Below are 12,770 nucleotides of genomic sequence, written 5' to 3' on the forward strand. Positions count from 1 at the left end.
TGTTTTTACTTTTGTACGATTTTGTTTTATGTGATGGGGGAAATAAATTCTTTCTCCTCACAGATGTGTCGAGCCTGAAGTGTGTCTACGGATGTCTACTTAAAGGCCTATCATCTTAAACAAGGAGTAGAACAGAACAACAAAGAACAACAGAGACAAATGTTGATGTAGACAGGGATTGTTGATTTTCTTTTGTTTTTTACAAACAACTTGTTAATGTACATCAAACAGTCCATATGTAGCCTGGGGGAAAATGCCGTCACTGTCTTGAGTCTTTAATGTAGCCTGAGGGACAGAGATGTCTGTCTCTGTGTTGGGGACTACATTAACAAAAGGTAGTGTGCTACATTCAGTGCAGCAACAGTGAATACAGAATTATATGGAGAGTTTCAGTTGAAGTGTATGGAAGTGCAGTCTCTAATGCTGCACCAGTAATAACCTTTGATAACACTTCATTGCTGACAAAAACTAAATGACAACTCACTCTCACAAACAATTCTGGGTTAAGTCAGGGAAATTGCATTATTTAAATGTTCAGGAGGTCCTCAACCTATGAGTTTGAGTTCGGTTCCTTTCTGTTCGATTGTCGCCACAAGTTGGAACTCACATACTCTACATCAGTACCTTTGTCACCCACCTACGCTAACACTGTGGGGACATCATAATCTAGGACATAAAAACATCAGAAGAGTCTGACTGACACCTGGGAGCCACAATGAAGGGCAAAAAGTTCCCAAAAAAAAATCGAAACAAAAAAACTGAATGTAGCACAATCCCATGTATGGCGAACAACCGGCAAATAGGCTTTCTTAAAAAGAATGATGGGAGTTCCAGTTTTTGTTCTTTTACCATGCACACGGCAGGAAGTCAACATAAAGAATGTACCCAGTTTGGTGATGTCTGTGATTATAGTTACACAGACCTCAGAACTTGTTCCCCTTTCAGACTCGAAGACTTGGGGCTGCAGGACTGGCACTGGGCTTTGGATGATATTGATGATGACTGTTCCTCTATTCATTTCTAATGACCTGCTATGGTAACACTGTGTGCTGTGCTCTGCTGTGCTGTGCTGTGCTATGCAGTGATTTGATTTCCTCTGCTCACTTGCACCAGTTATATTTACGTTGTCTGGGGCTCCATTAATACTAATCAACTACATTAATTGATAAGTATTTCAAAAATGTGTTTTTCACAAATTCCCATGATGATATTTTACATTTGACTGCCTCGCTTTGCTATTTTACATAACTTTTTCACACTAAATAACTTTAATTTGTCAAACAAAAATCATCCAAGGAGCAACTGCTTAAAGCAGCGGTCTCAAAGTCAAATGAGCTGCAGCCCACTGTTTCCCCCGCCGTCTTATTGAAGGGCAAAAAAACTAAAAGCAGGGGGACAGATTACGTTATACTAACATCTTGTTGTGGGCCACATTTGGATGGTCCTCAAACTCCCGGCCTTTGGTCCACTTTTGGTCCGCTGGCCAGATGTTTGGAAACCTGATTTAAAGGGACGGTAACTTTTTTTGTTGCCAGGTCCAACTACTGGAAGACACAATTGAATAGTGCCTTTGGTCATTGATTGGTCACTGCTACTTGAAAATGTTTTGTGTCCATCATGACTTTATCCTCTGACCTCAGCCCCCGCAGGTCAAATGGTTTCAAACTGAGGCGAGAAGATTCCAACAGTGGACGAGGGTATAAATGACCACTGTGATTCACTGGAATCACATTTACCTGCCAATGGCTAAACTCCTAAAGACATGTATGTTGCCTTACGGCTCCTAAAGAAGTCTTTTTGGCACTGAATCTGGTGACATGAGAAGCTGTGGTGGTGGTGGTGGTGGTGATGGTATTCAGCTGTGCACACACAGGTCTTCATTTGCAGGGTTAGGCAGCAAAAGCTTGTAATCAGTGTCCAGGTGTTAATTTTTTCATCCCCCTATGACATCCTAAAAAATATAAATATCAGGAAATAGTGAAAAGGAAATGGCACGTCCTGTAATTATGTCATCATTTCTTCATTAAGTCTTTGCAGCGCATTATCCGGTATGTCATGGGGTTAATTAATTTCTCAAAGAGGCCACATAAGTTTCCCAATCTGTCTGAGGGTGTCAACTAATAATAATGTTTAAATTCTGCCTAATATGTATTTTATCTGATTGTACTCTATAAAGCAGTAAAAGTTATAATTAGCTGGACTAGCCTGTCAGACTCACTGGTGGTTCTGGAGGCTCTGTAGTCGTATCACTGCAGTGTAAAGGTGGCCTTAGCCGAGCAACTATTTAGCCCTGACCTGAGGACACACTACACTTCCACAGACTTCACACTGAGAGACGTTTTGAGAAAGGACTGAAAGGCTGGGAATCACACACTAAGTGTGTGAGTGCAGTTGATGAGGGATCCCTGATGACAGATGATTGTTCAAATTAAAGTCTGCACCTGCGCTCCTGCCACAGCTGGATCAATCTGTCCACCATTTCTGCGGTCCAGGTCGGCTTTGTCTGCACTCTGCCTCAAAGACGCTTCACAACCGTCGCTTTGACGTATTGCTTCCTTACATCGACTTGGACACTTTTCTTTGTCCCACGATGTTTGCAGTCGGATCAGTATTCAATTCACATTATGCACATTATTCACATTTGCAGACTGCCCCCAAAATAGTTTCTCTTGCCCAGCTGAGAATCATGGCTTTAATCTATAAAAAACTCTTGTAGTGCAAAAACTCTTGTAGTAAACTTACCAAAACACTGCCCTCTCTGTTGACTAGCAACAGCAGCGGCCACTGCCTCACACGTTTAGCTCTCTTTCTTTGTTATGGAAAAACAAGATCTGCTATTTTGTGCCCGAAATGTTTTTTTGGCTGATGATTGATAGTAGAATATTACTGGAAATTTCCATCCCAAGAGCAGAAAGGTTTTTGGTTTTGGTTCATGTCATTAACTCCAAAGGCGGGTTGTTTGAACTGTGAAGATGTGGCACTTTTAGGTTTTTTCCTCATATGAAGTTTAATGACATCAAAATATTTCTAGAAAGAGGTTTTGCGCCTTCTCTTCTGTGACAGTTTGATAAATGAAAACCTGTGTGTGTGTGTGTGTGTGTGTGTGTGTGTCTTTCACTAGATCACTGACATCACGACACAACAGGGTGTTTTGTCTTTTTGGTTTAAAAAGGGTTCATTCTTCTGCACAGCTGAGCTGAACAATGTTCCTCTTCTCCTTTTACACACGTAAGAGGGATATAAAATGTAAAATGAAATGTATATGTGAATATGTTTGTATGTGAATATACATATATATAAGTATAAATATATAAATGTTTATGTACATTAATGTAGATATACTGTATATTTATGGAACTATGTTTCCGTAGTGTAGCGGTTAGCACTCCTGCCTTGAAAGCAGAGTGCAAAGTCCTGGGTTCCCCAAGAAAACACACATGTCTAATAGTGCCTCGTGTGGCAGCCTTTGTTGGTTGCAAAGACTCACATTGTAAATTCCTCCATTGTGGAACCAAAAAGGGACTTATTATTATTATTATTATGTACATATATGTACATAAATGTGTATGTATATATTTCTGTGAATGAGAAGTGCTGAACCTTTGGTGTAGGAATGTCTCAGACTAACCGTGCCTCTGTTTCTCTCCTTCTTCCAGTTAACCTTACCTGGTGTCGGTGCATCTTCAGGGTGGTGGGATGTGTTTCCTCTTACGTTCAAAGATTGTATTCAAAGCTGTTTCTGCAGATCGGCGTACAGGACTCCGTCACTTCTCCACATCCTGTCCTGCTTCAGCCTGTGGAATCCAAATGATCCATTTGTACCTTTAGTCACCATCAGTTCATTGTGTTCTCTGCTAGTGTCTCTGTGGGGCCCGAGTCACGCCTTTAGCTCCCACAGAACATGAAAAAGATCTAACAGTGACAAGAAGGTGAAGCACGTACCTCAGCACTTCTCATCAGGAAACACAGCCTGATGTAACAACCCAGCAGAAACAAACACTCCACTTTAGGGATTCCCGTGGCCAAATTTAAAAAAGACTTGTTTTTAATCATTGTGGGGGGGATCAATAACACAACATTTATAAGAAGGAAGATTCTATTCCGTGTTGGCTGGATACAAACTCACTTGTACTTTCATATGCTTCTCACTGCTCTGTTTGTAGGTGTGCGTCCACACAGGGCCACAGAAAACGGAAGAAGGTACTTGAGGGAGGAAAATGTGACTTCTGGAGAAGGCCTCCAGCCGCAGGAGTCACAAACAAAGCAGACGTTTGATGAACTTTACTCTTCAAAGTGCCTCTTTGTTTAGGTTTCTGACTCTGGCCCGCTCTGACTCACCGGTTTGTGGTTGCACATCTTCACCGTTGTACATGGACACAGTCCTGCTCTGAATGTCTGCAGAAGAAAAACCAGGAGATTCTCACGGTCCCTAATCAAAGCTGCATGGTCAGTCGTAGAGGTGAAATGTTTACTAAGGTCATCGGCCACAAGGTTTGTGCTCTCCAAGGACCCAACTGGGCTTCTTTTGTTTGTTATTGAATGTACAGATCTACAGAGCCGACACACGAGCATTGTTTTCTTTCAAAGTTTACTTGACTTCAGCCCTCTTTTATTACCAACCGCTCTGAGTGAACTCACACGTGTTTGCCTTTTTAGGCCCCGCACTTGAGTGCTGTCACACACAGGCGTCCACTGTTTTTTTTCTTTTCTTTTTCTTTTTTTTTACTAAAGTTAATGAATGAGAAGCACAAGTATGGAATCATGGGCTGACAGTCAGAAAACTGGGCAGCACTATTCCACTGGTTTTTGTTTTAAGTGTTTGTCTTGATATTTTTGTATTAAAAGGAACCAAACGTGGTGTTTGGACACGTTGTACGTATGTGGAATATATAGCAAGTCAAGAGTGTGTGTATGTGGAGCGCACGTGTGTTTCGAGTGCTCTCTTTTAACCAAGAAGCATGTTTTATACCTATAAATATACACAGTATATATATTTTACATGGCATACGGTGCACATTATTATATTTATACAGCCTCGTCCAGTCCACGTTGTATTTAAGGGCTCTACGTTCAGATTGCATGTTTTCTACCAAACTGCTCTATAATAGAAATAAAAATAATAACCACTTCATCAATAAAGACATGGATGTGCCTCTGGGGGTCAGAATTATTTCTGTCCATCTCTTTAGTTGTATGGTTTAAGTCACACGACAAAATTAAGAGCACAGCAAAGGGGTTTTAAATAGTTCGTTTATGGTAAGATCAAATTCACAGTATAAAAAACAGTACTTGTCCTGAGTCAAAACTTTAAAACTAAGATAAAGTATGTTCTTTCATACAACAGTTTGTCAACAACAGTATGTAAAATGAAATAATTAAGGATGCACCGATGTGAATGTTCACCTTGTTAACTTATATCAGGACAGCCGATGTTCACCTTGTTAACTTATATCAGGAAATTGACACCGATAATTTACCGATAGTGAATTATACTAGCGTCTAATCAGTCACAAATATTAAAGCGTCCCTCAACATAAAATGAAGATATTGTCAAGAGCTTTAGACTCAAGGTTGAACTAAGGATGTTATCGGCCTGATGTTAGCATATTATGTAATAATTGAAAAGTTATCGGTATTTCCTCCGTTAATGAAAACCTGGTAATGCAATACCGTGGTTTCACCAAATGATGTGTGCCTTAAAAATAGTTTTGGGGATAAACAGCTGTATATTAATTATTTGTATATTAAGCTATAGTCAAAACTCCTCTCTCTCCACACACATACTTTGAGAGGCTTCTCTGCAGCTTATTGTCAACACCTTCACTGGCAAAATACTGGGAAAAACAGTACTTTTGCGTTTTTTTCTTCTTTCTTCCTGCATTTACAATTTATGTATTTTTATTTTACTAAATTATCACTTTTTTGGACAATGTAAATACTGAAGAAAATAATTTTGTTGGTCAATGTAAAAAGTGAAATTTGTCACTGATGAGTCAGCACTCAAGAAGGATTTTCTAAAAAGAAAAAACAAACATTGGCATCGGTGCATCCCTAAAAAAAAAGTACTATAATCTTGACAGTCGCAGTATGTTTGAGAGTCACAGGAATGTTTCAAAAGTGTGTGGATTTATTTAGAGTTTTTAAAATACTGTATAAAAAAACCATTTGACCTAAGTATTCTTCCCCAACAGTACAGTGTCTAAAAAACAGACTGAAAAACGATGTCCGTCCACCAACTGATCACTCTTCCTTCTTGGACCTGGAGCCGTGTTTCTGGTAGTAGACTACAGTCAGCAACACCCACAGGTTCAATGAGGTCATGGTAATGAAGCGAACCAGAACTGGGACAAAGACAGAGACATTTCAATATTTCAAAAAACTTTTCTGAACAATCAAAGCTGCATGAAAAGGATGTGGGGAAAAAAAGATTGAAAAAAAAAGTTTTCCAATGAACAAAATATTTTAAAAGGGGCAAAAATGTTTTTTACATATGAAAAATAAGAAAAACACAAAAGATCCTTGCACTATGTGACACTTAAGAACACATTAAAAGAAGGCTCACATTTAGTAATTATTAACTAAGTGTACATTTTTGAATTTCCTGAATATAAAGTGTATTTTTCTGTCAGATTTTAAAAAATAAATCTAGTCATCTTTCGACGTAAGACATTAAAAAAAATTTCACACTGGAACTGGTTGTTGAGCGGAGTGAAGGAATACATCATCCCGTGGCGCTATATGCAGAAGAAGAGTCTTTGTTTACTCCATACATTCGATTGTGCTACATTCACTGTCTTTCTTTTGTGTTGTTTTTTTGGGAACTTTTTGCCCTTCGTTCTGGCTCCCAGGTGTCAGTCAGACTCTAGATTATGATGTCACCACCGTGTTGGCGTACGTGATTGACATTGATACTGATGTACGGTATGTGAGTTCAGACTAATGGGGAGAATCGAGTTACATTGCGTGGTAGGAATGCACATCAGCACAAAATCACAACAAGTTAACAAATAATTCTGAAACATTTCTGATGAGCATTGGTCTTACCCTGAGTGTCTCCAGTTGTGGAGATGGTGGTGTAGATACGAGCTGTAACAGGCAAATGAATTAGTGACTTTCTTATTATCTCACATATCTCACTGACACAGAGTGACAGTGAATAACTGCTGATTTGTGACTGTAGTGACTAATTCTATTATAGTTCACGTTTGTGACTCTGCTCGTGACAGCTGCCATGTTCTCTCTGTCTTCTGCTGCTTCTGTACTCTGATTGTACAGAAAACCATCAATTATCACTGGTACAGTGATAATTGAATCAGGATTCTTCGCTAGTTTGAGTATTGACGCCCTGTTGGCTGGTTTCATGGCTGTGAGGGCCAGCACAGTTTTCTAGTCCAGAACTGGAGAAACTACTTTAGAGACATACAGCCATTCTCTGGGAACGTAAACATCTCCACTGTTTCACTATCGTTAGCATCAATTGTGTGTTTCACGTTCTGGGACATTAAGTCAACAACATATCATTGTTGCCACGGTGATGTTAAAATCTCTGGACCCACCCCTGAAGTTGAGATCTTGAGGGCAGGGACACTCACCACTTCTGCCACAGTGTGGCCTTCATAGGTTTAATAGTTGGTACATTTTATTTCAGCTCTGTTTTTCATCCTTTCATCAGATTTACAAAGTCCGATGTATTTGCTTTATACCAGGAGTGGGCAAACTTTTTGACTCACGGGCCACAATTATCCTAAAATTGAACAGGGCGGCCGGGTCAGAAGCAGATAGATGGAGTGTTCCTGTGAACTAAGATAAATGACATGTAAAAGTCATGCATAAAGGCTAACATGCTTTTATAATGATACATTCCACCTACTGGGAAAACCTGGGTATTGCAGGGAAAAGGCCGAAGTATAATGATAATATAAATAATTTGGAAAAGTTTGGCAGGCTGAATTAAAAAGCTGAACGGGCCGCATCCGGTCCCCAAGCCTTAGTTTGCCTATGCCTGCTTTATACATTAGTAAAGTGAACTCCTCGTCATTGTGACACAGCTCACCACTGCACACAACCAAATGTGACCTCTGTTTTTAACCCATCACCACAGTGAACAGTGGCAGCTTTAAGAACCAGGGAGCAGTGAGTGGAGACGGTGCCATGACAGAGCACCTCAGTGGGAACTTGGGAGCTGGTGGATTCAAACCTAAAATCTTCTGGACCTTCTTAACCACTAAGCCACCACTGCCCGATTGCAATTTAATCAAGAAAATATCTAGCGCTCAGCTGTCACAGAGGCTGTACACAGAGTAGGTGTGAATCACCTGAATAGTCATAATTCATTAAAGTGTCATCTGGAGTTCACTCACCGATACATGTGTAGGTAGCCATCGCCCAGGTGAGAGCGCTGACCTGCCCAGCATCTTTGGATCTCCACAGGCACCGCAGCTGAGTGAATTTACTGGCTGCACTGATGAATGTGCACAGGCTCTGAGGAGAAGGAGGAGGGGGCAGAGGTCAAGAGGCTCTTTCTTTTTTTCTTACGATTCAGTATAGAGGAGATCAAAAAGTCAACAGCACCGCCTCTCTGGCCGTCCAAATTAAAATCACTGGCAACAAAGCGATGCTGGTACATTTTCTACCCTGAGATAAGCAGGGACAGTAGAAAATAACATTATTATTTTCACAGTTCTGCTTTTATGCAGCATCACTTGGTCATTATTATTATTATTATGGAAAATGACTAAGTGATGTTTTTCAAAACGTTACCATGGTGAGGAATGAATCTGGTTGGGATTATTTTATAGGTCTTTTCATGTTGAGCTGGTGCTCAGGACGAGGCTACTTCTAACAACAGCAGTTTCTACAGCGACTGTCACCAGGTCACAGGCTCTGTGAAGAGACCATGAAAGAATCTCCAGACTTTCAATTGTGTTTTTAAGCCAAGGCTTTAGACTACTGTCAATGGATTCTTCTGTAGCATTACACAGGTCATGATTTACTTACCAAAAGAATTTTCAATTTCTAACTTCATGTTGAAGTCATACCAAGAATGGTACGACACGTATTAGGGCCATATTTAGAATTTTCTTTTAAAATAAATGAAATGACAGGATTAAAGTCTACAAATTTATGAGAATTGAAGTGGAAACTTCACGAGAAAAAAAGTTGTAAATTTAAAAAACATTTATTTAAGTGATAAATCTACAAGAATAAAGTCATAAATCTACAAGAATAAAGTCATACATTTATTAGACTAATTTTATTTATTTATTTATTCTCAATGTGGCCATAATACTCGACAGAACAATGGCACCTGTGGTCGTCTCTGGAATAGACTTTTTTAAGTTATTGATTTGAAGAAATGAGAATTTTCGACATGTATTATTTTGCTGATAAATAACTGAAATGATTCCAAACCAATGCAGCTTGACATCATTTTTATTCGCGGAGGATAAAAACTGTAGTTGTATGAATAAATGTGCACGTAAATAACCTAGGGTTGTACGATATCAACTTTTTGCTGATATGCCGATATTGTCCAAACACTTAATTTACAATTCCAATATCAACAGATGCCGATATAGGCCATATCAGCCAACCAATATTATCGGCCGATCGATATTAACAGACATCCCTAAAAAAAACCCTTTGAACAATTCCTCTGACTAACCAACATGCAGCTGGCTACTCTAAAGCCTAACTGTTCAGCTGAGGACCACCAGGTGGAACCACGATGTTCAAATGTCCACCTCATTACTTCTGACCGATGACCTGCCGTCCCTCTGCTACACCCCTGACACACTGACTCATGAGTGGGGCTGCAGTGATTTATTACCATGGCCGAGTCAATGATCCACTTCTCCACAGTGAGGAGGCGCCAACCTCCGACAAACCTGAGCACATGATGTAAAGGCCATAAGATGTGACGTAGTTTGGTGCAGCAGGACGGCTCATTGACTCGCTTCAACACTGAGGTTGAACACGCATCAGAAAGTGCAGTGAAGGATACAGCAGGGTGTAGATGAGGCTCTGCTTTAAGCTGCCGTTGTAGTGAAGGATGAGGAGCAGCAAGAGAACATCTGAGGACAGAGGACAGGTTAGAACGTGTCAACAAGCTGAGATGTTTCAAAACCACGCCTTAACTTCTTTGATGACTCGGACGTTTGCTTTACCGTTAAATTCCATTTCAATTTAATGCATGAGTGAAGACAAGTGACTGACAGCCGACAGACAGATTGTTTTGTCACAGATTGGCCTCAGGGGGCGATGTAGATGTTCGGTTAGTCAGTACAATTTATAGACTCCTTCAAGGGTTCCACCGGCGTTCACTTTTGGATACTAACAATACTGTATTTTAAACTGTCACTTTGATTCTCTGTCCCTCTAAAATTACTATAATGGTTTTTAGAGCAGCGGTCCCTAACCAACACTTACACTGGTTCTTATGGCGAGGCTAATTCTAACAGCAGCAGATTCTATAGTGACTCTCACTAGGTTAGGGTTGAACGACTCCCCACGACTTTGAATTGTGTTTGTAAGCTGGGCGTTATGGCTACACTATAAAAAAAATTGATTTCTTCTTCATGATTAAATGGGTCATAATTTACTTACCTAAAGATTTGAGATTTGTGAAGTCACACCAAAAAAGCTATGATGGAGTACTAGCCACATTGAAAATTAAAAAAAAAAAAAAGATTACGGGATAAACGTCATCACTATGCCATACAATTTTTTGAGAAAAAGTTATGAGAATCAAGTCATCTTTGCATTATTACATATAAATATCTCTGCAGTACTTTTTACTCTAAACATAGGCAATAAGAGTTAATGCTAAAAAAAGTTGATTTATTGCAGCTGTATTGGAGTGCAATTGCTGCCATATTTGACATGGTGTATTTTCTGCTTGTATACTTTGACACAAAAAATAAACTTGTGCTAAATGGTTATATTTATTTAAAAAAACTATACTATAAGCAAATACCAGTCAACTTCAGACACTCCCAACATATAACAAAATACATTTTAATATAAAGTATTTCCTTAAATAAGTGAATAGACCCACAGCAGGGAACAGTACAAACAGTACAAACAGTAGCTCCCAAAGTTGAAGAAAGTTTCAGACACTTTCTGACTGCTCCCAAAGCTGAAGAAAGTTTCAGACACTTTCTGACTACAGTACAGTACAAGTTTCAGACACTTTCTGACTTTAAGGATGGGTTTATAGCCACAGGTGATTCTCACGATACTAATCCTCTGTGAATATTATGTTCTGCTCAGATTTATGGTTGGTTGTACTTCTGTGCACTTTATGCTTATTTTAATATAGGCCATACTTTATGTTTTTCCCCCCATACTTTTAACGACCAATGCTAAAAAATGTGACACATTATAATGAACATGTAATGTTATAAAACCACTCACCTTGTGCAATGAGGATTGGATATTCCAGGAATGTGGGTGGAGGGTAATCATAGTACATCTGGTACGTCAGAAATACAATGAACCTGCAGGAGTCAGAGGTTGGTATGAGACCATCAGACTGTATCGGCTGAGTGCAGTCAATGTCAGTCAGACATCATATTGTTGTCTGTCAAAAAAAGGTGCAGTGATATATCCTGCAGTACCACAGGTGTCAGTCTGCTGCTTCAGCCAACACTCCATAACACATATATTTAAGATGAAGAACTTATCTTTTGATTTAAATGAAAACAAAAATTGAGTGAATGATGAACAGTTGCCAGCTAAGTTGATCACTATCTCAACTAATTTCCCAAGATCCTGCTATAACCTGTTGTTTTGAATATTTTAGATGATTTATTAAATAATTTACTCAAGAATCTTTTCCCATAATAACCCCTCAAGGGTTTATCAGTTGACGTTTAACAAATATTATTGTAAGATTCCCTGTTTGAAGATCCCTCTGCCTGGTGAAACACGCAGCTGAATGCATGTGTGTGCCCAAAGGCTGCTGTGACTCATGTGAACAGCTATCTGTGAGAATGGCTAAGTGGGTGGTGGCTGGGAAACTGATCCAAGATGATTAATATTTATTTTAATCTACACAAGGTTACTACACATCATGTTGAACATCTGCTGCCTGAATTGACTTTTTACCTTTACGAGCAGGTCTGCACAGCGTTACAGTGTGTCTTGGAGCAATGAAACATTCAGACTGCAGCAGTGAGGACTGCTTTAAAATTTTACACTGATACAGATCATTAATACTGCCATGAGTTTCATCAGGTTTTTACCTGAACAGAGACATGCCACATTACTTTTTGTCAGGTGAGAAACCTAAATGATTGGTTTTTGTAATGGTGTTTGTCTACTGAAAAGGTTCAGTATCAAGTTGATGCTACAGGGTTTATCTGATTGACTTTCAACTGGTGTGTTTTTTCCTGGCCAAAAACACGTTGAGGAAAGAAAAAAAATCAGCATACCATTACCTACTCACAGTCCTTAACTCTAGGGGGTGCTAATACCCCAGTAATGGAAGTTGACACTAGAGGGAGTGTTGGTGTGAACTAAGATAAATGACACATAAGTCATGCATAAAGGCTAAAATGCTTTTATAATTTTCTACACCATCTATTAGGGAAACGTGGGTATTGCAGGGAAATTATAAAAATAAGTATAGTATAAAGTAAAATAAAATAAAGTATACAGTTAAGTGATAATATAAATAAATTATATAATTTGGAAAGGTGTGGCGCTTTGGCCCAGAGTCAATGTCTCTGTCATCAGTGTGGAACCCCAGGGTTCACCTCCTGGGCAAG

The 12,770-nt window shown here is 39.4% G+C and overlaps 2 protein-coding genes across 2 annotated transcripts in view; one reads left to right on the forward strand and one right to left on the reverse strand.

The window, feature by feature from the left end:
* The window catches only part of rock2a (rho-associated, coiled-coil containing protein kinase 2a), a 34,686-nt gene extending 33,068 nt beyond the window's left edge, over positions 1-1,618 (forward strand). The window contains exon 32 of the mRNA XM_025054171.1: positions 946-1,618. Coding sequence (XP_024909939.1) covers positions 946-1,024 — 79 coding nt within the window. The 3' untranslated portion in view covers positions 1,025-1,618. The remainder of the gene's footprint in view (positions 1-945) is intronic.
* A 3,163-nt stretch (positions 1,619-4,781) lies between these two features.
* The window catches only part of slc66a3 (solute carrier family 66 member 3), an 11,014-nt gene continuing 3,025 nt past the window's right edge, over positions 4,782-12,770 (reverse strand). Inside the window, exons 2-8 of the mRNA XM_008316950.3 lie at positions 11,416-11,498; positions 10,004-10,073; positions 9,830-9,887; positions 8,361-8,481; positions 7,045-7,086; positions 5,438-6,341; positions 4,782-5,403 (exon numbers count right to left, since the gene is read on the reverse strand). Of these exons, the coding sequence (XP_008315172.1) occupies positions 6,241-6,341; positions 7,045-7,086; positions 8,361-8,481; positions 9,830-9,887; positions 10,004-10,073; positions 11,416-11,498 (475 nt within the window). The 3' untranslated portion in view covers positions 4,782-5,403; positions 5,438-6,240. The remainder of the gene's footprint in view (positions 5,404-5,437; positions 6,342-7,044; positions 7,087-8,360; positions 8,482-9,829; positions 9,888-10,003; positions 10,074-11,415; positions 11,499-12,770) is intronic.

The sequence above is a fragment of the Cynoglossus semilaevis genome, chromosome 1 (genome assembly GCF_000523025.1).
Source record: "Cynoglossus semilaevis isolate Cse_v1.0 chromosome 1, Cse_v1.0, whole genome shotgun sequence".
Taxonomy (NCBI): domain Eukaryota; kingdom Metazoa; phylum Chordata; class Actinopteri; order Pleuronectiformes; family Cynoglossidae; genus Cynoglossus; species Cynoglossus semilaevis.